The following is a 26,618-nucleotide window of genomic DNA, read 5'->3' on the forward strand; positions in this document are numbered from 1 at the left end:
CTGAGAACCAATGCAACTATTTTAAGTGTCACAAATGAGGATACAGCAAAGAGCTTTAGTTCTCAGAGAGAAGTGATTAATTTCATCTCTGACATCCTTATCTGGCTCTTGAGAGTTGACCCATCATCCCCAAAATATATTATACAGCAAGTCTTGCAAAAAGGTTGGGTGAAGCTTTCTTAAAACTTATATAGTCAGTTAACTCTTGGTATCAATTGCCTTTTGAATCACAAAAGTAATTTCTGAACTTATATGGCAAATACTAAAGCTCACAACAGCAAGTTTTAAAAATTACCCTGTTCCCTATATTTTAACATTTGCTCCATGTTGTAGAAAAAGTGAATATATGTAAATATTTTTAAAAAGAGAAGGTGCACTTATCTGAGGAAAAATAAAAGACAACAAAAAAAAATCCATTGTTTGTGCTGCTAGTTTCCTAACTCAGTTAAACCCCACAAAAACCATAGACTAGTTTCATAAAAGAAAATAATGAGTATCACATACACATCTAATACAATAAATTCAAACAGGAGCACACATATTATGTTGGTGATCAAACATGGACACAGATAGGCAGAACAGGATGGAACAAGCAGAGCCAAGAAAATTAGAAATAAGCCCTTTCTCTCATTCCTGAAAACCATGCAAAGCAGAATAGCCCAGTCAATACAAAATGACAGACGCACGAAGAATCTGAAGAAAACGCAGAAAGGCAACCCTAATGATTAAAAGAATTATCGTTCAATGAAGGCTAAGTTGAAAGATGAGAATATCCTTGTGAAAACATGCCAAAGACAAAATGAAAAAGTCCATTAAGAGTGCACAGTGAACCAGATACTGGAATGCCACAGAAAACCAAAGGAAAAAGTAGAGGGGAAAGAGCATGTTGCTTCAATAAAAAACACGGTAAGACACATGTAAGGCATTCAACTACTGCAAACTTAGAAGTACTGAGTTAAATGAATGCTGTACATGAGCACCAATGCAGTAATGTACATTTACTCTGCAAGACATATTACGGAACACTGCAGCAAGTACCAAAAAGAAAAAAAAAGTTGCCAATAACCAAGAATTCTACACCTTAATAAGGCTAAAAGGTAATGCAATACTTGGAAGAAACTAAACGATAAGTCTTCAAGTTATCAATTGAAGGATGTGACTTTAACATGTTCTAAGAAAACACCAGGCCAACTGTCATTCTCACAAATCAGAGCAGGAGAGGGGAGAATAATGCTTGTCTCCTACTGAATGGTATTCATCATAAGTGAAAATGAGTACAGCTTGAAGTGGAACTCTGCCTGTGTCTGAAGAAAAGTGAGTCGGTGGGGAGACAAGAAAGTGAAAACAGTCTCTTAATAAATTAAATTCTCATAAAAACTAACCTTTCTCCTTGGATTTTCTATCTTGTTCTCTGTCCCGACTTTTGCTCCTGTGCTTGTATGACTTTCGATCTCGGCTTTTTGATCTTCTTCGATCCCGACTACGAGATCTATGCTTTCTTTCTGACCTATCGTGGCTTCTGCTTCTTCGTCGATCTCTGCTTCTTAAATAATTTGAAACAAAAGGAAAGCAATTTCAGCTGATATTACAGTGAGAAAAAACCTTGAAGAATTACATACTGTTGAATAACAAGATTAAAAGCAAAACTTACCCTTAAAGGCAAAAGAATAGAATCTACTATTAAAACATATTTACATTAGAAATCTTAAGAACTGAAAATTGAAAATCCTTCTAACTTCAATTTTTCAAATAGGTAGCCCTACCCAAAATAATTTATAATTTAAATGTCTTGGGCTTCCCTGGTGGCGCAGTGGTTGAGAGTCCGCCTGCCAATGCAGGGGACACGGGTTCGTGCCCCGGTCCGGGAAGATCCCACATGCCACGGAGCGGCTAGGCCCGTGAGCCATGGCCACTGAGCCTGTGCGTCCGGAGCCTGTGCTCCGCAGTGGGAGAGGCCACAACAGTGAGAGGCCTGCGTACTGCAAAAAAAAAAAGTCTTCTCAGAATCAATGAGAAGAGAAGCACTTAAAAGACCATCCAATACACCGACTTCCTAATAAGCCTGCATCAAACCTCCTTAGACTGCCTCAGAAATAGCAATGAAGTTGCCTCGAAGATGGACTCTTTCAGATTCAACTCTCATAATCCATCCTCACGCTTAATGAGACTTAAGAGGGTCAAGTACCAAGGAATATCACTAGTAATTACTACTGTTTATTGCACACTCACTATATGTCTGGCTCTGTTTCATGTGTTCAATATACCTGCTTCGCCTTCTTTCTCTACTTCGTGATCTTTTGTGGTCCCGAGACCTGCTGCATCTTCGGTCAGAAGTTCGGCTTGAATGACGACTCCTTGATCGACTCCTCTTTCTTCTTTCTCTGTCTCGAGCCCTTTCTTTTTCTCTTTCTTCCTCTTCTCTTCGTCTTTTCCTCTCTCTTTCTTCCCTTTCTCTCTCCCTTTCTTTTTCTCTTTCTTCTCGTTCTTGTTTCTCCTTTTTTAAACGCTCATCACGATCAGGTTCTTCAGTTCTTTTTCTTAATTTTTCCTAAGGAAATAGAGTTTGATTTTTTTTTTTAGAACTATATAAAGACACTGTCAAACAATGGCTACCTAATGTGAAGCATTTTTAGACCAACTTATGGAATTTGATGCCCTAAAAGTGAAATGGAGAAATCTCAACACCATGTATGTACACAAGATATTATTTGACTAAACCCTCAGCAATATTTTTTTCCCAAATTCCTGGCACTACAGAGTAAAAAAAATACAGTGCTTTGCTAATCTAATGAATAGCAAAGCATTACAGGGATTATCGCTACCTCAAATAACACAGTCAGCAAAAATATCAACGAGAGATTTATATCTCTATGTGATCAATTTTTAACCATATTAAAATAAAGTACTAGCTATAGCTAAAATACATGTTTATAAGAAACTTACTTTTAATTCTTCTACAGTAGCTTTAATTTTGGCATAGCCCATGTGCTGTTTTCCCATCAAATGGTCATCTACCCGGGACTGGGCATCTCCCACTATCAAAAAGGCTCCACACACTTCACAAACTTCCATTTGTTTTTCTTGGGCAGCAAAACTTTCAATTGTCTGAAATGATAAATCAGTTATTATAAGAATATCTGAGGAAGACAGAACAAACAAATCGCCCCAAAAGTACTTAACATTTAGAATAGATTTTTAATTTTGTCAACTGCTACTTTCCACTTCCCCAAAGCCATAATACTGAGCAGCAACTCTTAGAGAGGAAGCATGACAGCAGCAATCAACTTTCCACATCACCCAAGAAGTACTAAGACCCCATCCCTCAACTCCAACAAAGAAAAAGCTACCTATACCACCTCGAAAAAGCTACCTATTTTAGTCTGAATTCATTTCTTGCTTGGTTCAACAGGTTAAAAATGTGGACTCCATATTAAAAATGTTTTTCAAAATCATTAAGGAATTGAACTCACTGAGTATAATCTGAACATATCCTTTTAATATTTGGGAACCAATGACCGATTATATTCTAGCATCAATATCCAAAACATGTATTTTGTATGTACAAATACATACACTGATACAAAATACACTGTATCAAAGACATATCAAATACATGGATACCAAAACACGTATCAATATCCAAACATTATATTCTCTAACTGAAAGTTAAGAAAGTAGAAGGTATTATTAAGAGTATACCAATTCTGTACTAAGGTAAATACAAACTGAGTAATTTGTTCTAACAAAAAATAAATAAAACCCAGGCCCAAATCAATACTTATGATCTAAGGCACAGGTTGGCAAGCCAGCGGCTTAGAGGCCTGTTTTTGTAAAGGTTTACTGGAACAAAGCCACATCCAATTGTTTATATATTGTTTAAAGCTGCTTTTGTAATATAAGAGCCTTTATATTACAAATCTTGTGACCTGCAAACCTAAAATATTTACCATGTGGCCCTTTAAAATAAAGTTTGCTGACATTAGAAAACTGTTCTCAAATCGGAATAGATCCTAGTAATTCTCAGTGAACAGCCTGGGTAAACCAAAATGAGGTTGCTACTCACCGAAGTTGTGGACCTAAGCAATTCTCTCTCTTCTTTTAACTGTTCAACTAATTTCATCATTCCCTGGGCTTCTTCTACTTTTCCTTCAGATCCTAATTCTTCAATCTAAGGGGAATTTAAAAAGCAGTCAGGATATCTTTCTAACCACACTATCCAAGTATTTTTCTTTTTACCCCAAGCTTCATTAGCATTTAGCGGTTGTTTTGGGTCTTTTTGTTTGGTTTTGTTTAGTGAAGCCTGCATTAATTATGTATACTTAACAGAACATAAACAGCAAATTTCTAAGGTGCACAATTTCATAAGGTTTGACTCCCATGAAAGCAACACCACCATCTAGATAATAAACATATCCATCACCCAAGAAGGTTTCCTCCTGCCTCTTTGTTGTATCTCCTCCCAAAGCAACCACTGATCTGCTTTATGTCACTATAGATTAGTTTGCATTTTCTAGAATTTTATTTAAATGGAACCATGCACTTTTTTTTCCTTCTGTAGGGCTCTGGCCTCTTTCACTCAACCTAATTATCTTAAGATTCATCCACACAGTTACATGTAATTAATTCCTTTTTATTACTGAAGAGTGTATCACACTGTATATAGATCAGGGGTCCCCAACCCCCGGACCAAGAGTGGTCCGTGGTCTATTAGGGACCTGGCCACACAGCAGGAGGTGAGCGGCAGGCGAGCAAGCAAAGCTTCATCTGTATTTACAGCTGCTTCCCTATAGCTGACATTACCACCTGAGCTCCACCTCCTGTCAGCATTATGGTGAGCTGTATAATTATTTCATTATATATTACAATGTAACAGCAATAGAAATAAACTGCACGATAAATGTAATGAGCCTGAATCATCCCGAAACCATCCCCCCACCCCCACCTGTGGAAAAACTGTCTTCCATGAAACCGGTCCCTGGTGCCAAAAAGGTTGGGGACCGCTGGTATAGATACATCACATTTTTTTATCCATTAACCTACTGACACTCACATGAGTTCTTTCCGGGTCTGTCTGGAGTGTTACTTGCCTAGTATGAATAAAGCCACTATAAGCATTGGTATACAACTCTGTGTAAACACATGCTTTCATCTCCCTAGCAGCGTAATGGCTCGTGGGGCCTCTTTTAACTTTTTAAGAGAGAAACCTTTTTCCAAAGTGGCTGCACCATTTCACATACCCCAACAGCGTAAGACAGTTTGCCCAGCTCTCCACTAACGCTTGATATGGTCAGTCTTTTTAATTTTAGCAATTCTAATAGGTGTTCAAAAAGCATCTCACTGTAGATTTGTATTTCCCTAATGTCTAATGACATTGAGCAACTTTACATGTATTTATTTGCCATCCTTATACCTTCTTTGGTTAAGTGTCTACTCCAAGTATTTTCTGACATGAACGCACACAATTCTCACCTGCTGCAGGAGTACATCGATTTTATCTGTTAGAACCTGAATTTTTTCTTCATTTTTGCCTGTTGGACCAGCTGCCTAATGAAGACAACAGAATGTATTATCAACCACTAAAATACAGAGATAGACGTTCAAACTCTCACATACCATCCCTACTATTTTACTTGATGACTGAAACGCTGAATCACAAGGACAGTAACTCAGCTGCCTCAGTTTCTGTTAATCAGCTGCACTCTGTCAGTTATTTATATCCAAGACCAAAACCTCATGATTAGCAAAATCAATATTGCATTTGCTAACGAAGACTGAAATTTTAAAAGAATACAAAGTAATGAATGAACCTGAACACAAGTTTCAACACTAGGGAAATCTCTGGGTTTCCAGAGAACAAGGACACTTTACAAAGACTGTAAATTAATTTCATACTCACCCCAGATGACTGCTGGTTTTGAGATAATGCCAAACGAGCATGGCCTCGTCTAATTCTACGTTCTACTTCTGCAAGTAAGCTCTGTAAGTATCGCAGAAAATCTCTCTCATAGCCAACTTTCATAAAACGAGAACTCTTCTCATACCTAATAAAAATGAAAATAAACAAGCACTGCTTTCCTTCCAAATCTTTATTGATTACAACTCTCATATTCTATCTTAACTAATCTCATGGACTACTGCGTTTAGACTGAAGGCGTAGAGAATTCCCTGGCGGTCCAGTGTTAGGACTCTGTGCTTTCACTGCTGAGGGTCCGGGTTCAACCCCTGGTCAGGGAACTAAGATCCTGCAAGCTGTGAGGAGCCACCAAAAAATAATAATAGAAGAAAAAAAATAAAAAACAAATGTGATATAGAAAAAAATGCTTAGGCTTATACTCGGCATACAGTATGTACTCACATGGTGATATTACATAAAGCTGCATCACTCTGTACCACCCCCAACTAACGAAGAGGACCTCTGTCCAACATTCATTTTACACGAATTTCAATTATTTCTTCAATCCTTGTCCCCTTAAAGCCAAATAATGATGGGGGTGGGGAGATGACCCCCCAAAAGGTAACTTACTGTTTTCGCAGATTTTCATCATGAATTTTTTCACAAGGCCCTGAAAGAACAAGAAATATGAAGGTATAAATTATTGAAGTTAACTTTTCTCTTGCTAAAACAAAAGTTCTTTTTTAAAAAAGGAAAGAAGATTCATTTAATCACTGAGTAGTCTGTAGACACCTAAAGTAAGCCTACTGAATCATGAAGCGACATACCCAAGTAAGCACATGAAAAGTGTCCTCCTTAGTCTTCAAGATGAGTATAACACAGAACTACGTAAGAGAAGAAAAAAGAGGGAGTAGGAGGAATGAAAAAATTGTTCCTTACTGCCACCAAGAAGAAAACTGGGATGAGGGCAGACCACTGGTCTGAACCACCAGCGACATTTTATTAATTTCGAGTCTCTGTAAATAGTACAAGACTAGCACCCTAGTCCTACCCCTTACCATCTCCAAAAGGCAACCAATTTTGACCCTTTTAGTTGTATCTTCTGGAATTACCTCCATATTTCTAAATTTTATGCTTATTTTGCTTTTTCTTGGTTTATCCTAGGCATCAAAAATTTAGGTTAAATAAACATTCAGTGCGTATATTTTGATTATCCAAGTCCTACATTAACTGCTGAGTCAAACAAAAGGTGCATTATAATGACACTTTTGATAAACTTACTGGAATTCTTTCTTTTGTTTAGTCTTTTCTATGTCTACATTTCCAAATTCATCTCAAACACTTTAACTCAGCTATAAGAAACTATCTCAATATCAATGTCCCTCAAGATTCAAAATATATCAGATAATCAGCTTTATTTTCTTCCATGAGCTTTCTGTCCTGCTTCAGCCTGGGCTGCTGTTTTTCTAAGCTCACTAATAGAGTTGTCATCCTTAGAAATTCCTTTTCTGGTCTGTACTGAAGTTTACTGGATCTCTTATTTCTCTCCTTCTTGGTTTACGCCCATGAGTTTCCAGAGAAAAGGTGGTAGATAAGTTTGTTGAGACCGTGCATGTCTGAAAATGTCCTTTTGTTTGGCTATATAGCTAACCTAGGTAAAAACATTTTTTCATTCAGAATCCTGAGGGTGTTTCTGCAGTGTCTTCAACTTCCAGTGTCATACTGACAAATTTGAGGCCATCCTGACTGATAATCCTATGTGCCCCACCCTCACGCCTGGTGTTCTGGAATTTCACAATGGTGTGGATCTTTTTTCATTTGTTGTACTGAGCTCTTGAAGGACTCACTCAATCTAGAGGGTAAAGTCCTTTAATAATGCAATATTAAAATTTCCTCCCTTCTGTTTTCTCTATCTAGAACTCTTAATTAGCTATTAGAGGACTGGACTGATATAATTTTTTCAAATTTTAATTTTTTATCAACATTCCACAAATTTATTTTATCCTCAAAACTTTCCCCTGATTTTATTTCAGATTTCTCTAGTTCTAATTTCTAAGAACTCTTCTTAGTTTTTCAAAACTTCCCTTTTAATACAGCATCCTATTCCTCCTGATATGTTCTCTTATTTCTCTGAGGATACTGAATTTAGTTACGGCTTTAAAATTTTTTTTCTTCTGTTTTCCCCCATTATCCACCATATTCCACTAAATTCTTTTTTTCTGTTGGTTTTGGTTAATCTTTTGTGTTTGAAGATTTTCTTCAAATGTCTGACTGGTATTCCTTGGCTGGCAAAACACTTCCAAAATCTGACTCGAAGTTGATATGCTCAGGCAGGGTTTGTCAACTAACGGGCTTTACCATAGGAAAATCGGGCAGCAAGACTTTCTTTTAGGAGATTCCCCAAGGGTCAGTACCTGTAGATCATTTCTCTGGAACTGTTCACTTTCTCTAAAGAATCCTCTTCTCTTCTGCCTGGGGAAAAACATCTGGCTGTATCCTTCTAGGAACAGGGCAGAGGAAGGGAATGGGAAAACCTCACTATTGAAAATACAGACTCATTTTATCTCTTATAGTCTCATCTTCATTCATTACTGCCCTGTCCTGTATCTCTACTCCCAGTATCTAGATACATCCAGCCCTAATGTGCTCTTAATGTTTTAGGGCAAGCTGTTAATGTTTCTAGAATGATACTAGTTATGTACCATCCTTGGGAGAAGAAAATGATCAAATTTTTTTTTTGCATTTTGTGGCTCAAATGAACTAGAGTCTCTTTACCCCAATTTCTTCAGAACATAACCCCCGGGGTCTCCTGGGCTGTAGGGGTGGGAGACAGAATCACCAGATGCACAGGTCTGGCCACACAGACTAGTGGTTCTCAACAAGGGCAGTTTTGCCCCCAGGGGTATCTGGCAATGCTTGGAGGCATTTTTGGTTGTCACAATTGGGAGATGTTACTGGCATCTACTGGGTACAGGCCAAGGATGCTACTAAACATCCTACAATCCACAGGACAGCCCCTCCCACCCCCGCAAACACAGAATTTTCCAGGTAAAACTGTCAAATGTCAAGGTTGAGAAACCCTGAACTAGACTAATCTCTGGTTTTCAGCCCCATGATTCAACTCTGCCTTCTATGGTACCTGATGCCTCCAAATCCTGAGCCTGTCCAGGGTTCTGCTGATCAAACTCTTTCTTCTGTTTAATACCCCCTTCTGCAGGCTTTTAGGGTACAGGTTTCTCTGCTATTCTTCCATCCACTTGTCATCTTCCAAAAATGTGCTGACATCTCTAATGTTATCTCGACTCTTCCATTTACACCTTTTTTGTTTTTAAATTTTCATTTTAGTGGAGGGGTTTCAGGAGGGAGTGGAAATAGATATGTATATTCAATTAAGCCACCATGTTTAATTAGACTGACATTTATTAATACATTCAAAAAACTAAGCCAGGAAAGAAATTACTTTATCAACAAACCTTTAAGAGGAAACTTCTTTTCAAAATTATAAAGTATCAGTTTCTCTTTAATCATAAATTCGATAAAAGTTACACAGAACACTTACTTACCAAGATCAGAACGAGTGTTTGTGAACAATTCCGCAGGACAAAAACCACAGAGATAATATTTACAAACCTAGTGAAGAAAAACAAAGGTAATTTAACTTTTTGAAATTGTTCGGTTTTAGAACTATACCAGAAAAGGGTGCCAAATAACTATTTTCTCATTTCATGATCTTCATCTTTCAACCAAGTAAGTTAAGAATAATTTCATTTGTTAAGCCATTTAGTTAGGTAAATTAATGACTTTCAGACTCCTGGATTCCAGTACAAGAAGTGCAGGACTGACAGTTACCAGCATTTTCTATTTCTATAATTACTTCCTATTTCTATTAGAAATCACTGCCCTACTCCCAAGCAACAAAAAATATTGGATAAAGACATCCAGAAAAAAGATAACTTTTTATTTTTAATTAAAAACACACAAAAAACACATTGTTCTTATTTTCCTAACTTTGTTAAAGACCAGAACCAATTTACAGACTAAGACTTGGAAATCACTGCCTAAATTCCAAATAACACTTATTTAAAGCAATCTGGTTCAGTATTTTCACTTAAAGAGATCCTGTAACAGGCCCTAAGGTGTAGTGGATATTTTCACACATGCCAGCACTTTTACTGAGTAATTTCTATGGTATGAGGAAGAATTATTAACATGAAACCGACTTTTAATTCTCTCTCACTGGTACTTTTGTAACTCCTTCAGATATATTCCGAGACTGCTCTATCCTATGTTTAATTCTATAACACTGCAAACCAAAACCTGTTAAGCAAAATATCTCCCTTCATATAACCCTTCATTGTTATTGGGTAATTTTTCAATGTACAACTATAACATATGATAGAAAAGGTCTGCTAAATTTAAGATTGAATGAGTTTTTTCGAGACACTTAGAACTGGATGTTAAATCTGAAATAGATTGTTTTTTGCTTCAAAGGTCAACTGTTTTATACTTGTGTGAAGCAATGTGGTTCCATAAGCTGTGTCCAAAACAACTAAGGTCTTATAAAGAAAGGTCTCATAAAGAACAATGAGATTCAAAAATCATGTCTAAACAGATTTAGTTTTATATCAATATTATCCTGTTATATGTAGCCATATGTCATAGTATCTTTGTACCATTTTCTTTTCTTTAGAAGTTCTAACACTCGATTTTAAATTATTAAAAAGGCTCTGTATGACCACAAATAACATGTTGGCGAGGATGTGGAGAAAGGGGAACCCTTGTACACTGTTGGTAGGAATGTAAATTGGTGCAGCCACTGTGGAAAAACCATATGTAAGTTCCTCAAAAAATAAAAATAGAACTACCATATATGATCCAACAATTCCACTCCAGGGTATATATCCAAAGAAAACGAAAACACTAATTCAAAATGATACATGCACCCCAATGTTCACAGCAGCGTTATTTACAATAGCCAAGATATGGAAGCATCCTAAGTGTCCATCAACACATGAATGGATAAAGAAAATGTGGTATATATACATGATGGAACACTAATCAGCCATGAAAATTTGCCATTTGCAACAACAAAGATGGACTTGGAGGGGATTATACTTAGTGAAATAAGCCAGACAGAGAAAGACAAATACTGTATGCATTTGTGGAATCTTAAAAAAAAAAAAAAAAAGCAAATTAGTGAATATGATAACAACAAAATAAAACAGACTCTGTGATATAGAGAACAAATGGGAAGAGGGAGGGGCAAAATAGAGGTAGTGTATTAAGAGGTACAGACTATGATGTATAAAATAAATAAGCTACAAAGATATATTGTACAGCACAGGGAATATAATATAGCCAATATTTTACAGTAACTGTAAATGGAGTAAAATCTTTAAAAATTGTAAATCACTATGTTGTACACCCGAAACTTATATAATATTGTAAATCAACTATACCTGAATTTTAAAAGGGCTCTATACATGCAAATGATTGTTTTAAAATGCTATATACTTTTCTAATTATTAAAATGTCTGACTTGTTAAATTCTGCATCCACTTTAAGTGTATCAGCAAAATACCAATGCCAACATTCAGTTTAAGAGTCTCTTTCAGGGGACTTCCCTGGTGGCACAGTGGTTAAGATTCCGTGCTCCCAATGCAGGGAGCCCAGGTTTGATCCCTGGTCAGGGAACTAGATCCCGCATGCATGCCGCAACTAAGGAGCAGGCGAGCCACAACTAAGGAGCCCGTGAGCCGCAACTAAGACCCGGCGCAACCAAATAATTAGCTAGTAAAAAAAAAAAAGAATCCCTTTCATTTGGGGGAAGGAGGACAGAGACAAAGAGGGTATGCTACTTATCTTTCAGACTATTAACCCTGGTTCCAAGGGCCCAAAAATTATTTAACAAATTTCCCACAATTTTAATAGTTATATGAAATAGGTTAATAATAGTTATTAGCAGCATTTACCATTACTTATAGCTACGAATTATATGGTTTTAATTATATTATTTAATTATATTATTTAATTTTAAAACTAAACTTGGCGTTCAGCCCTCATAAGTATGAAAGTTTACTATCGTAAGTATGAAAGTTATTACTATCACTATGCATTTTGCTTTCAAGTATATATGTAAATATAAAACTACTGTTCATTAAAACAAAAGGAATAAACATCTCTAAGGTCCCTCCTGACTCTTAAATATAACCAAATACAAATTTGAGTATTTACAGGAAGGAAATCTTTTTGGAATTATTTCCAAATAGTACTTATTGAATCTTAGTTTTAATAACATTTATCACCAAAATCAAACTGACCTGGGTCTGAACTGGGATTTACCACATACTGTATGACTTAAGTTTTCTGTAAAAGTGGGGATGACTACTAACTTCAAGGTTTGTCATAAAATGTGTAATAAATTCTGGTTTTTAAAACTAAAATACCTCTGATTTTCAGAGCTATTTAAAGTTTTATTCTTAGGGCTTCCCTGCTGGCACAGCGGTTAAGAATCTGCCTGCCAATGCAGGGGACACGGGTTCGATCCCTGGTCCAGAAAGATCCCACATACCACGGAGCAACTAAGCCCATGCGCTACAACGACTGAGTCTGCACTCTAGAAGCCGCGAGCCACAACTACTGAGCCTGCGCGCCACAACGACTGAAGCCTGCACGCCTAGAGCCCATGCTCCGCAACGAGAAGCCACTGCAATGAGAAGCCCGTGCACCGCAACGAAGAGTAGCCCCCGCCTGCCGCAACTAGAGAAAGCCCACACGCAGCAACGAAGACCCAACACAGCCAAAAATAATAAACAAATAAAATAAAGTTTTATTCTAAACTCTAAGCCTTATTTATACAGTTTTCCAAAAAACAGTACATTCTAAGTGGTCAAAACTCTAAGTCTAAATATACTATGTCAGTTTTCCAATAAAATACGTGAGTGAACACACTTAAATCTAGTAAGTACTGTATGGAATTTTAATTTTAAACGGCATTTAATTTGAAAAAGTAGAAAATGGCACTTCAAAAATCATTTAACACTATGTGCTAAAAACGATGCTTGAAGTATCAATTCAAGACCATGTTGACACTCACTCCTCAAGAAGCTCGGTTTAGTAGTGACACAAAAACTAAAATGTACATGCATCACTAGAACAGACAGGAATTTAGTCAGGAATGTCAAGTGGTGAAGCTTGAACTGGTTAAGTTCAGAAGTGGAATGACAAGACATTCTAGGCATAAGGAAACATGAAAAGACAGACATAGCAGAGTTTGAAATAGGTATGCTTGGAGAGGCAACATACTGCAGAGTTTGAAACGTGGCCGCCACTTTTCAACTGTAACTCTGCCTCGTGTCCTCAATACAAAAAAAGGAGACAATAAGTATTTCACAGTGGGATTGTAAAATTTAAACTCTCCATTTACTGAATTGGGAGAAATGAGCAAATAAGTCTGGTTTTTTAAATACTACCCATTACTTTTTAAAATGTCTTTAGGCACTATGTAGATCAAATAAGGCATGCCAGCAGGTCTACCTATAATTTAGTCCAATCACTCCATCTGAGATGAGAAACTGAGATCAACCACATGACCTGCCCTGAAGGCATCTAGCTACTTACAAAATAGAGATTAAAACCTATTTTCCTAATTCTTTTCTGTGTGCTCTTTCCACTCTCCAATTCTCCTTAAGATACTGTTGTAAAGAAATGGAACATCAACACATTTGTTATTCTACCCAATAAACTCTAGCTACTTAGACTGCTTCTTTTAACCCTTCCCAGGGATTGAGGATGTTTAACTAAAAATATTAACAGTCTTTGACTCAGCAAGTCTTTACTAAAGGTCCATCATGGACCTAGAAGTCTGATAACCAAAGGTGGCAAGGGGGAACAGAGTTCTCATAACATAATTGTGATTCTCTTGATAAATTAAGGTAACACTAAAGACCAGAAGAGTTCAATCTCAACAGCATACTTTTCACTACCACTTAAGAGAATGCAGATACAACCAATCTTAGGAATGTGACTAGGAAATTTTAATTCCAAGTTTCCATCACATTAAACAAAGTCAAACTGTCAAAAATTAAAACAATATCTGAAAATAAAATTCAAAATTCAAAAAAATAAAAATCTGGCATTAGATACTCTGTTGGGAAAAGGAACATTCCAAACATTACTAGAGTTGTGGGACAATTTCGCAGCATCCATCAAAATGACTAAGTAAAGTATGCATTTAACTTAGTCATTATCTTTCTAGGAATCTATTCTACAAATGATTCAGCTACATGTACGAGAACGTTCATTGCGGATTGGTTGGTAATGGTAAAAGAATTTGACATAATCTACATATCCACCAGGAAATAGTTAAACTAAGGTAGATTTTTTTTTTCATTTATTTTTGGTTGTGTTGGGTCTTCGTTGCTTAACGCGGGCTTTCTCTAGTTGCGGCGAGTGGGGGCTACTCTCAGTTGTGATGCGCGGGCTTCTCATTGCTGTGGCTTCTCTTGTTGCAGAGCACGGGCTCTAGTCGCGTAGGCTTCAGCAGTTGCAACACGCGGGCTCAGTAGTTGTGGAACACCGGTTCTAGAGCACAGGCTCAGTAGTTGGGGCACACGGGCTTAGCTGCTCCGCGGCATGTGGGATCTTCCCGGACCAGAGCTCAAACCCATGTCCCCTGCATGGCAGGCAGATTCTTCCTTGCGCCACCAGTGAAGCGCTAAGGTAGATTTACATGTACCAATGAGGAAAGATTCCACAGTATAAGTGAAAGTTGTTAAGTATATATTATAACTTATATAACATTACTATATGACAACTTTCACTTATATATCTGTGTCTGTAAATTACTAGGAAAGATCTGGAAACATACATACAAATTTTTAAGCTTTTCCAGGGGAATGTGACAATAGGAAAGGGAGACAAGGTCAGACTTTTGCTGTTTACTTCTAATTTTAATCTTTTATAGTAAAGCAAGATTACTTCTGTAAAAAATCATTTTAACAACTCTAAATCAGAGGGGACATAATAGTAAAATCAATTCTTAACATAGTAATTAGTCATGGTTCACTCTTTTTTATTGCCTACACAAATTTCTTGTAAAATTTTAATCAATTTTCCACAGCAGCTGAGATAGTAAACATCTCTCTCCCACTAAGAAGCCTTCAATTATTTCCCAATGTCATTTAGTCCCAACTTTTAACAAGGCTTATAAAAAAACATTCAAAACGAGGTCCCTGCTCATCTATCTACACACCTCCTCCCCCAACAACAAAAACAAGGGCTTCAGCTCTAATACCATTCACAATTTCTCAGGCCTAAGATTCTCTCCAGCCCCTAGTAACATTTGTCTTCTCTCCCTCAGGCTAACTCCTACGAATCCTTTAGGTCCCAGTATTTAAAGTCCAGTTTAAGAGGCCTTCCCCAAGTACCCCAGTCTGGGTTAAGTGCCCTTTTCATGTGTGCTTTTCTAGGCCCTCTACCTTCCCCCACTGTGCTACAAAAGCCCATTACTCCTTCATAACTGCTACCAAATGACAGTTCTCTCAGGGAAAGTGCTGCATCTATACTATTCGGTTGTACATATTATAAGAATGATACATTTTTGTGTCATTCAAAATAATCTGTATTATTTGTATCATCCAAAGTAATTATAGGAACTTCCTCAATTTACAAGAAATGATCAGAAAATTAAACACATTTCATAAAACAATGAAACACTGTATACTAACATAAGCTACTTTCTCCCCTTGTGAAGAAATCAAGTCTAATGAGATACCAGGAATTCCCTGGAAGTCCAGTAGTTAGGACTCCGTGCTTTCACTGCTTGAGGGTCCAGATTCAATCCCTGGTCAGGGAACTAAGATTCCACAAGCTGCACGGTGCATCAGAAGGAAAAAAAAGTCTAATGAGACAGAGACAGAGAGAGAGAGACACAGAGAGAGAGAGAGACAGAGAGACACACACACGGTTTCCCAAAGGCAATCAAATATTAAGGAAATACCTTAATATTTTCAGTGTGATAATAATATTGTGGTTATTTATTTGTCGTGCTCCAAGGCACGCAGAATCTTAGTTCCCCAACCAGGGAGCGAACCTGATGCCCCCTGTACTAGCAGTCTTAACCACAGGAATGCCAGGGAAGTCCCAGTCCTTATATTTTAGAGACAGATAATGATGTCTTTAAGGTTGAAATGATAGAACTGCTTCAAAATAGTGAAAGAAGTAGGACATACAGAGGAAATAATACTGGCCATCTGTTGATAATGTGTCTCACTGGGTATGGTTACATGCAGAGTTCATTCCACTATTCACTTCTGTATGTGTTTTGGAGAGAAAAAAGCAAACAGCAGTTATATACACAAAATATAGGCTGCTGGCAATTCCAAGAAGCCCAACACTTACCATGTACTACAGAGTGAGGCAGGAGATGCCTATACTTCTGACAGAAATAACATTTTGGTGACTATGAATTAAAACTGTCTAGTAGGGCTTCCCTGGTGGCGCAGTGGTTGAGAGTCCGCCTGCCGATGCAGGGGACACGGGTTCGTGCCCTGGTCCGGGAAGATCCCACATGCCGCGGAGCGGCTGGGCCCGTGAGCCATGGCCGCTGAGCCTGCGCGTCCGGAGCCTGTGCTCCGCAACGGGAGAGGCCACAACAGTGAGAGGCCCACGTACCTCAAAAAACAAAAAAAAAAACAAAAAAACAACTGTCTAGTAAAATACCTGTAGATGCCATGTGGTATACTTACTCATTTTTTGCTTCCAATTTCCTTCTTAGATTCTGAATCCCTTTTTTTTTTTTTTTTTGCTGTACGCGGGCCTCTCACTGTTGTGGCCTCTCCCGTTGCGGAGCACAGGCTCCGGACGCGCAGGCTCAGCAGCCATGGCTCACGGGCCCAGCCGCTCCGCGGCAGGTGGGACCTTCCCGGACCGGGGCACGAACCTGTGTCCCCTGCATCGGCAGGCGGACTCTCAACCACTGCGCCACCAGGGAAGCCCTGAATCCCTTTTTTAGATGTTAAAAGTCACAAGTAAAAATGTGGACAGTAACTTAACTGTTTTTTTCTTTTCTAAACAACTTTCAGTGTCAGTGACAGTATCTGCTAACATTGTGAAAATTTTAGAAAAGAACATTTATTTCAATTCCCTTCATAAATCATTAAGCGTTCATTGAAAAGAGGGCACACCCGAATTTGATAAATTATGAACAAAGTCTCATTTTACATATTATTAGAATCAGAGTTAAGTCAACACTTAATTTCACTCGGGTTGAGATCTACAATATAAAATCCTCAATTTGAACTACAAAGTTCCTTTTATATATATAATAATAAAAGCTCCAGACCAAACTTTACAATTCCCTACAATCTCAACTCTTCAGATGATCAGAAGGCTACCAATGCCTTCTCTATCAAACGCTGAAATCTTTGCATGTGAACACTAACCAAAAGGTGCTCACACTAGGCAGGTAAAATCCTATGCTTTCCTCATTACCCTGGTTGTTTAGGATTAACAAAGCAGAGCAAACTGCTTAACGCAAAAACACTAATCTCAAGGAAATGTAAAATATTAATCAATGAGGGAGGAGGGTGTGTCAATGAATCCTTGGAACAGTATTAAAGCTGATTTGACTTGAGTTGAAAACTACTTTAGTTGAACACTACTTTCTTTCAGATCCAAAGGTAACAATCTACAAAAGTTGGAAAGGCCTGTAACGTAAAGCACTTTCCCTGATAGTGGTTACATACATCTTTACAAATAAATGAAAGGTCAGTAATTTGCATCACAGAAGCATCCTTCACTTAAAAATGAGTTTCCCCCAAGTGCTTCTAGCTCACAATTAAAAACCTAGTATTGGGCTTCCCTGGTGGCACAGTGGTTAAGAATCCGCCTGCCAAGGCAGGGAACATGGGTTTGGTCCCTGGCCTGGTAAGATCCCACGTGCCGCAGAGCAACTAAGCCCGTGCACCACAACTACTGAGCCTGCGAGCCACAACTACTGAGCCCGCGAGCCACAACTACTGAGCCCGAGTGCCACAACTACTGAAGCCTGCGCACCTAGAGCCCGTGCTCCGCAACAAGAGAAGCCACGACAATGAGAAGCCCGTGCACTGCAACGAAGAGTAGCCCCCGTTCGCTACAACTAGAGAAAGCCCACGCACAGCAACGAAGACCCAACACAGCCAAAAATAAAAACAAATAAATTTATTAAAACAAACAAAAAAACCTAGTATTGACACTAAGGAGGTGGGTCAGGAAGCAGTAGTTCACAAGCTTTAGAATGCATAAAGATGCCATTTTAAAAAATGCAGATTTCTGGGGCCTTAATGTAGACCTATCAGAATGGGGGTGGGTGGGCGCCCGCCCGAGAAGTACAGATATCTGCATTTAAAACAAATTCCAAAGATCAGTCTGATGCAGACATCTAGGAATTTTTTAACACTAAGGTAAAGCTTCCATTTCATTGTTAAACAAAAGGACCCCACCCAGCTGAAATGGCTTTCTGCATCCAGTGCAAGTGTGGCAAAGAAAAATTTCCAGATAGAACAGGAATGCAAAAATATTTTGGGGAATTCCCTGGTGGTCCAGTGGTTAGGACTCCACGCTTTCACTGACTAGGGCTTGTGTTTGATCCCTGGTCAGGGACTAAGATCCCACAAGCCTCGAGGCGTGGCCAAAAAAATAAAAAAATAAAAAATTGAAATATCAGGTTACAGTGATGGTGAAACCCTTACAGTACATACTGGGGTTGTCTATTCCTCCAGGATTTTAGCACTAACAGCCAACAACATATGCAAATGACCTGGAAGTGATGCCACAAGCTTCCCCAGCTTTATAAAACTCTATAGTAATTCCTGCTTATTTAGAAGAGGCCACATGCTGGTCTACACCAACCTTTCCTTGCAGACAAGAATCTGAAACACCAGCAATTGACTTTTTCAAATCCCTGAATCTAGAATGAAGTGCAACTTGTCATTAAAGGCATAAAATATTTTAACAGCACCAAAAGTTTAAATCAGTGAGAAGCACTAAAAGGAAAAAAAAACCCTGAAAGGAAAACAAATTTATTGAACTAAGATGACATAAAACTTAAGTTGCTTTTCTGACAGCCTCATTACTTATGTTATAAACCCAGCACATGTAATGGAATATAGCAATAAAATACCACCAGGAAAAAAAGTTTCTCCACTTGTTCAAAACCAATTAGGCACAGACATAGGCTGCTCCAGATGATGAGCAATCAAAAGGAATTTTCTCTCTGTAATTCAAAATAGATAAATGTCCTATTTGCCCATCAAGTGAATCATAATGTTCATTTTTTTCTTTTTGCAAAGCTTAGATTACTGAGTGAAGTGGTAAAAGAAAAAGTTACTTCACTGTTACAAAGAAATGCCTAGAAAAGAAAGAATCAAGGCAAAAAACAGTTACTCTATGAATTCTACCACAACACTTCATACTACTGTGGAATCAGGCAGCGCCCACAACTTTAGTCAAACTCTTATCTTTTAAGGTACCGAAAAGACTTGTCTAGAACCAATTTGTTTTCCCGCACTGCAAGAGAAATTTTATTCTGACCAAAGCCTATGTTTAAAATGAGTAAGCAACTTAAAAAAAAAAGGCATATTTGTTTATTCCTTCATATTTTGATTAGTAACTGCCCTTAAATTATCTTGATTACAACCACATGTAAAATTAAATTCTACATCTATTCTTCAGGTAAGACCTAAAACAAATGTTACACATCGTGTTCAAAACACTAGATAAACATCAGGGTATTTGCAGAGAGCCAGTTTCATAGAACTGTGGAAAGTGAACAAGACCACAAAGATTAGGTTTAGTATCGCCATTTAACTTGCCAAAAGACCTTGGGTGAGCCTCTCAAGTCTCATCTGTGAAACTGGGTTTATAATTATTTACCCCTACAGGGTTAAGAGAATCAAATGAGTTTCACGTGAAGAAAATGCCTTGACAATTATCTACATGAATGGCTTACTAGACCGTACTGCTATCAAACAATATTTGTAAATCACGGTGAACCCTACCAAGTTATGACCTCTTTTAAAATTTTATTTCCCCATATAAGCGTCGAAACTGAACCATTACTGAAATAATATACTGTTATGATTTTTACCACTAATGCTGGCCAGAAATTTCAGTCTAAATACGTCGCTCAGCCCAAATAACGGTAGAATTTGCCCTTTCCCCTGTTTCACAATGAAGTGAAAACTCCAGAGCCTATAGATGTTAAAAAAAAAAAAAAAAATTCCTTCCTTTCCCGCCTTTCCCTGCCTGATTAAGGTGCTTTTCAATTCTGCCAAGGGTCTTTTTCACTTCCTTGATACTTAAACAACAACAATAAATCATCCCTTATCCTAGGATCCAGGAGGACTCCTCCCTCCTGGGCTATCCTCCAGGCTCCCTCCGGCCACGGGGTCAGACACTTGACTGCGGGGCGGCCCGGGCCCCAAACCGCGCCGCGGCCCCGGCGGGCCCCAGTCCGTTCCACTCCCCTCCCCCACGACGCCCGGGCACAGGCCCAAGGCCCGCGGGACTTACGCTCTCGTGGTCCCACCGCACGTTGCTGCGCTTCTCATCCGGGGCGAGGTTTCGGTCCCGGCCCATTAACTCATCCAACAATTGCGCGGCCGAAATCATGGTGCTTTCCTCGGGCGACTGCTCCCACCAGCCCTGGCACCCGCCAAAGAAAACGCCGGCGGCACGGTCGCCAAGCTCTCCAGCCCGCTCCCGGCCTAAAAGCCTGCGCTGAACAGGAGCCGACAAGACAAAATGGCCGCCGCGAGGACGCCTTCCCAACATGCCGTGCGCGCGCGTGCGCCCACGGGGACACGCCCAGGCCTGGGAGGCGAGGGCGGGCCGCTTCCGCCGGCCCGCGGGCGGGGCCTGCCGAGGCCTGAACTCCGCCCCTGCTGGGCCGCACCGCCCCATTCCGCGCAAAGCGAAGCCGGAGGCTATTCAATGTGGTAACGCGTGCTGCTTCCTTCCGTAGGCTCCGTTAGTCCCGCGCTCTTTCACGGAAATAGAAACATACGTCTTGAGGCTTTAACACCGCTCCGAAATGGAGAAAAGGGTAGCGTATCCTTTTGTACCACGCGGTGCTCTCGGTGCCATCTTGCAGTGGAGGAAAGTGAAGATAAGCACTCGTTCCATGTTCCGACTCCTTTCTCCTAGTCTCTGCGCTTGCCACCTCTTCTCCCTGGCTTGCTCCTCCCACCCCGACTCCCCTGATTCACAAGGTGGAAAATCAAGAAAAGAAGAGATAAGGTGGTTTCTTCTCACGCGGAGTATGGGGAGGAGTTTGCCTCCCAGTCTGGAATTTTTTTTAATTATTGATTCATTTACTGAACAAATATCTTGAGTACCTATCATGTACCAGGTAAACGCTTGAAGCTAAGCTCTGAACCTTTCAGACACGGTCTTTGCTCCCACAGACCTTGAGGATTAGTGAGGGAGACAGTCACTAAATAAATAAATATATCAATATAAATTGTAATAAGTACTCTAGCACCTTTAACTGTACGGACTGTAAAGACAGATCGCCTGGGTTGGTAATCCCAGCTCTGCCATTCTGCCTTCCTTTCCCCATCTGTAAAATGGGGCTTATAGTAATAATGGTCCCCTAAACACATAAGATGTTGCTGTGACGATAACACAGGTAAGGCATGTAGAACAGGCCCAACACATTTTAAGTTTAATCATTAGCTATTATGATAATGAGGAGGAGAAAGTAGGGTTCTGTCAAAGAGTAAGAGAGGTCTCTCCGTGGAAATGACCTAAGGCCTAAAAGATGATGGCTCTCCAGCCAAGCAAAGTGGACAGAAAAGAATTCAAAGCAGAGAGAGAGTAGCATATACCAAGGTCATTTCATTATATGAAACGATGTTCATCATTATTTTAAATAAACCTAAAACTGTCAGGATACTCATTAAGTGGCCTGAGGATAGCAAGCATTTGAGAGATGCTGCTTTAAAGGGGTAGAGAAGGAACCATAGGATACTGTGAAAGGGAAGCCAAAGATGTAAGAGGGAAGTCTGAAGAGTATAGAGTCAGGGAAGATCAAACAAACAAACAAAAATAGAGAAACTGTTTCAAGAAGGTGAAAGTGGGCTTCCCTGGTGGTGCAGTGGTTAAGAATCCACCTGCCAATGCAGGGGACACGGGTTCGATCCCTGGTCCAGGAAGATCCCACATGCTGCGGAGCAATTAAGGCTGTGCGCCACAACTACTGAGCCTGTGCTCTAGAGCCCGTGAGGCGCAGCTACTGAGCCCACATGCCACAACTACTGAAGCGTGCACACCTAGAGCCCGTGCTCCGCAACAAGAGAAGCCACCGCAACGAACAGTAGCCCCTGCTCGCCGCAAATGGAGAAAGCCCGCGCACATTAACAAAGACCCAATGAAGCCAAAGATAAATAAATAAAAATTTGTTTTAAAGGTGAAAGTAACCAACATTGTAGAAAACTGCTGAAGAACTGGCATGAGAAGACTGAAAAGGATCCACTGGATCCGCAGTTGGAAGTCAGACTGAAATGGATTGAAGAACGAAGGAAAAATGAAGGAGTAAAATGGCAGGTGGACAACTCATTTTAAGAAGTGAAGCAGCGAGATAGGGTAAGAACTGAAAGGAGGTATGGGTCAAGGGAGGCTTTTTCAAGATGGGAAATTAGAATATGTTGAGTGTTGGAGAAGGTAGAAGATAAGAGAATAGCTAAAGTTCCAAATTCTTAAGAAGGGAAGGTGATGGTTTAGGCTCCAGGGCATATTGACCTTTCCTAGAAAAAAGGACCTTTTCTCTACTGAAACGAGAAGAAAAAAGAAATCAGTTTGTAGATGCAGCAGTGAGATGAGGGAGTTTTCAGCTGATGGTTGCTGTTTTCTCAATGAAGCGTTTTTTGAAGGTTCACCACTGCCATGACCACCAAAAAGGAAAAAAAAAAAGTACACATCTTGAACTACAAACAGGACTTATAAAACCTGAGTGCAAAGTTACAGTTTCTGTTCACTAAAACTTTTTTTTTTTTTTTCCTACATCACGCAGCTTGCAGGATCTTAGTTCCCTGACCAAGGATTGAACCCAGGCCACGGCAGTGAAAGTGCCGAGTCCTTACCACTGGACCACCAGGGAATTCCCTAAAACTTTTTAATCTAATTCCCTCATTCATTCCACAAACTTTAATGGCGCATGTACTTTGTGCCAGGAACTGGGTTAGTGGCCGGGAACACAGATAGATGTATACGACCTGGTTCTCAGGGAGCTCCTGAACCATGGAAGACAAAACTGTAACAATAACTTGAAATGAAATAAAAGGAAAATACTGTCCTTTGGATCTCAGAGGCAAGAGCTCCTACCCAGTACCACACTAGGCTCTCTATGGCTCTCTTTTTCATAGGTTCTGAGGCCAGCCGCAGTTCAGTGTGTATTACCACTGCAGGTAATGAATTCATTCATTTATCTTTTTCATTAATTCAACCAATGCCAGCATCATCTGCTGGGCATCAGGGATTCAGACGTAAAAGCAGTCTTTTGTTTTTTTGGCCACGCCCCTGGGGGCATGTGGGATCTTCCTGGACCGGGGCACGAACCCGTGTCCCCTGCATCGGCAGGCAGACTCTCAACCACTGCGCCACCAGGGAAGCCCTACAGATAACTTTTATAGATTATATGAGTTGGTTATTTTCTGATGCTGAGATGGAAAACAACCTTATCAGTCAGTGGTCTCCAGACCCCGTTCCATGTATGTTACTAATGCAAAGTGTCATGGACTGAACTGTGTGTGTGTGCCCCCCCCACACACACACATATTCATATGTTCAAATTCTCAGAATCCACAGTAGGATCTCACAATGTAATTACATTTGGAAATAGAGCCTTTAAAGAGGTAATAAATTTAAAATGGGCCCCAATACAATCTGACTGGTATCCTTATAAGAAGAGGAAATTTGGAAACGCCAGGTAGGCACACAGACAGAGGAAAGGCCATGTGAGGACACAGTGAGAAGGCAGCCATCCGCAAGCCAAGGAGAGAGGCCTCAGGAGAAACCAAACCTACTGACACCTTGGATCTTGGACTTTTAGCCTCCAGAACTGTGAGCGAATAAATTTCTGTTGTTTAAAGCCATAAGTCTGTGGTACTTTGTATGGCAGCTCTGGTGAACTAATATAACAATGAAGCCACAGTTACTACTGCTTCCCAGTCTTCAGTGTGGCCCCCATGACTCCATCCTCCATCTGCTTTGCTGCCTCCATCATCTTTCTAAATGTAAATCCAGTTGTCTCTCTTCCCTGCTCAAAACCCCTCAATGGTTCCCCATCTAAAATCTAAACACCACAAGGCCATCCATGATCGGACCTGCTTCTCCAGCTTTCTGCTACTGCTCCCCCCACACCTTGAACACCCCTTCTTCCTATGACATCACACCACGTTACACTGCTCCAGACATGGAATGCTCTTTCCTCACCCCAGAAACGTCTACCCATCTTCCTCAGCTCACAGCCCAAGCATCACCAGCTCTGTAAAGCCAACCTGGACCCTCACATTTTACCTTGTACATTTTGGGGTTTGTCACACGATACTGGAAATATCAGTCTTTTTCTTTCAGATGAAAGTTTCTCCCTTTCAGTCTGGTGGCAGCCATCAGTTTATCTCAAAGGTAAGCCAAAACAGGCACTTACAAGTACATCCAGGAGCTGTGGAGGAAGAAGCAGTCCGATGTATTGCGCTTTCTTCTCAAGCTGTGCTTTTGGCTGTACTGCCAGCTCTCTGCACGCCACAGGGCCCTCCACCCCACCCAGCCTGATAAAGCACGCAGACTGGGATACAAGGCCAAGCAAGGTTATGTCACATATCAGATTCCTGTGAGCCCAGGAATTCCTGCAAATGCCCAGTTCCTAAGGGTGCCAGCTATGGCAAGCCTAATTATCATGGTGTTAAACAGCTAAAGTTTGCTTGAAGCCTTCAGTCTATTGTGGGGGAGTGAGCTGGGTGCCACCATGTGGCTCTGAGAGTCCTGGATTCACACTGGGTTAGTGAAAATTCTACACACAAATTCTTTGAGGTTATCCTCATTGATCCATTCCATAAATCTACCAGAAGAAATCCTGACACCTAGTGGATCACCAGTCCAGTCCACAAGTACAGGTAGATGTGAGGGCTGACATTGGCAGGTTGAAAGAGCTGTAGCCTTGGAAAGGGCCACAAGTGCCACCACACCGCTGGTGGTTCTCACCATGCAGCTTGGAGATGGCACAGTACTCTCCAGCTCCACTGTTACTGCTAATATAAGTAATGTTTGTGGGCTTCCCTGGTGGTACAGTGGTTAAGAATCCGCCTGCCAATGCAGGGAACACGAGTTTCGAGCCCTGGTCCGGGAAGATCCCACATGCCGCGGAGCAACTAAGCCCAGCGCCACAACTACTGAGCCTGTGCTCTAGAGCCTGCGAGCCACAACTACTGAGCCCATGTGCCACAACTACTGAAGCCTGCATGCCTAGAGCCCGTGCTCCACAACAAGAGAAGCCACCGCAGTGAGAAGCCCGCACACTGCAACAAAGAGTAGCCCCTGCTCACCTCAACCAGAGAAAAGCCCACGTTAAGCAACAAAGACCCAACACAGCCAAAAATAAAATTAAAAAAAAAGTAATGTTTGTGAAATTCTTACCTAATAAATTAGGATATTCATGTCTAAAAAGTGTTTTTTAACGTCTCTTAAAACTAGTTGTCTACAGATTGTTTCATGAATGCATTGTCAAATTATGAAAGCTAAAGTGCAATAATGTTTGAATACTATAAGTGATGGTATATCTTGTTTCTAATAAGAAAAATACTTTTGTCTTTGCTTTATCTTTTTAGGAAGTTTACACGTCAGTGTATAAAATGCTGTTTTGTACAATAGGTGTAAAATACGTTAAGTAGGAGTGCAGAAACTAGCCATGCACATGTTGGTGCATGTGATGAAACAGACAGCTTTACTGGAGTGATGCAGGGCTCTGCTGGGTTACTCCCCAGTGGCTGTTTTATGGAGTTTGGCAAGGATAGACTTTTTTTTTTAAATTAATTTATTTTTGGCTGCGTTGGGTCTTCGTTGCTGTGTGTGGGCTTTCTCTAGTTGTGGCGAGTGGGGGCTACTCTTTGGTGCGGTGCGTGGGCTTCTCATTGCAGTGGCTTCTCTTGTTGCAGAGCACGGGCTCTAGGTGCGCAGGCTTCAGTAGTTGTGGCATGCCAGCTCTAGAGTGCAGGCTCAGTAGCTGTGGCACACAGGCTTAGTTGCTTGGAGGCATGTGGGATCTTCCCGGACCAGGGCTCAAACCTGTGTCCCCTGCACTGGCATGCAGATTCTTAACCACTGTGCCACCAGGAAAGCCCAAGGACAAACTTTTAAAATTGGATATTGCTTGGAAATGTGAAGGATGTCCTAATCCTCTGTCATGATCATATGCAGAAAAGTCATGAAAGTTGACTAGGGTCTACATTTTTAGATTTAATCTAATATTCCATATCTGTGACTGCTGCTTCCGAAAGGAGAAAAGTTTAAAAGAATGCCACCATTTTTAAGAGAATTGAATAAACATGTTGCAAGAGGATTCTCTTACAAAAGAAACAAATCCTGGTTAACCTAAACAAAATTGCCTTGGTCTCCACAGTACCACTGAAGTTCACTTAAAAGGCAGAGGCTCCTGACTCAATCCCATGACTCCACGGGATCTGTA

General features: G+C 40.1%; 1 protein-coding gene and 1 pseudogene across 7 annotated transcripts in view; one reads left to right on the forward strand and one right to left on the reverse strand.

Moving 5' to 3' along the window:
- LUC7L3 (LUC7 like 3 pre-mRNA splicing factor) overlaps positions 1 to 20,709 on the reverse strand; it is a 24,939-nt gene extending 4,230 nt beyond the window's left edge. For 3 of the 7 annotated variants that reach the window (XR_003791886.1, XM_029211310.1, XM_029211308.1), the window contains exons 1-9: positions 20,450 to 20,695; positions 9,457 to 9,523; positions 6,524 to 6,563; positions 5,897 to 6,041; positions 5,470 to 5,544; positions 4,064 to 4,168; positions 2,944 to 3,105; positions 2,265 to 2,548; positions 1,383 to 1,543 (exon numbers count right to left, since the gene is read on the reverse strand). Coding sequence is in view for 4 of the 7 variants with exons in the window: in XM_029211310.1 (XP_029067143.1) it covers positions 1,383 to 1,543; positions 2,265 to 2,548; positions 2,944 to 3,105; positions 4,064 to 4,168; positions 5,470 to 5,544; positions 5,897 to 6,041; positions 6,524 to 6,563; positions 9,457 to 9,523; positions 20,450 to 20,548 (1,138 nt within the window). In the remaining 3 variants the exon portion in view is untranslated. Of the gene's footprint in view, positions 1 to 1,382; positions 1,544 to 2,264; positions 2,549 to 2,943; positions 3,106 to 4,063; positions 4,169 to 5,469; positions 5,545 to 5,896; positions 6,042 to 6,523; positions 6,564 to 8,307; positions 8,394 to 9,032; positions 9,211 to 9,456; positions 9,524 to 20,449 lie in introns of those variants that run through there. The other 4 variants (XR_003791887.1, XM_029211307.1, XM_029211309.1 and 1 more) reach the window with 4 other exon arrangements.
- Positions 20,709 to 25,189, forward strand: LOC114888948 (annotated as a pseudogene).
- Positions 25,190 to 26,618: the final 1,429 nt, after the last annotated feature.

The sequence above is a fragment of the Monodon monoceros genome, unplaced genomic scaffold (genome assembly GCF_005190385.1).
Source record: "Monodon monoceros isolate NGI ecotype Baffin Bay Population unplaced genomic scaffold, NGI_Narwhal_1 Super_Scaffold_9, whole genome shotgun sequence".
Taxonomy (NCBI): Eukaryota; Metazoa; Chordata; class Mammalia; order Artiodactyla; family Monodontidae; genus Monodon; species Monodon monoceros.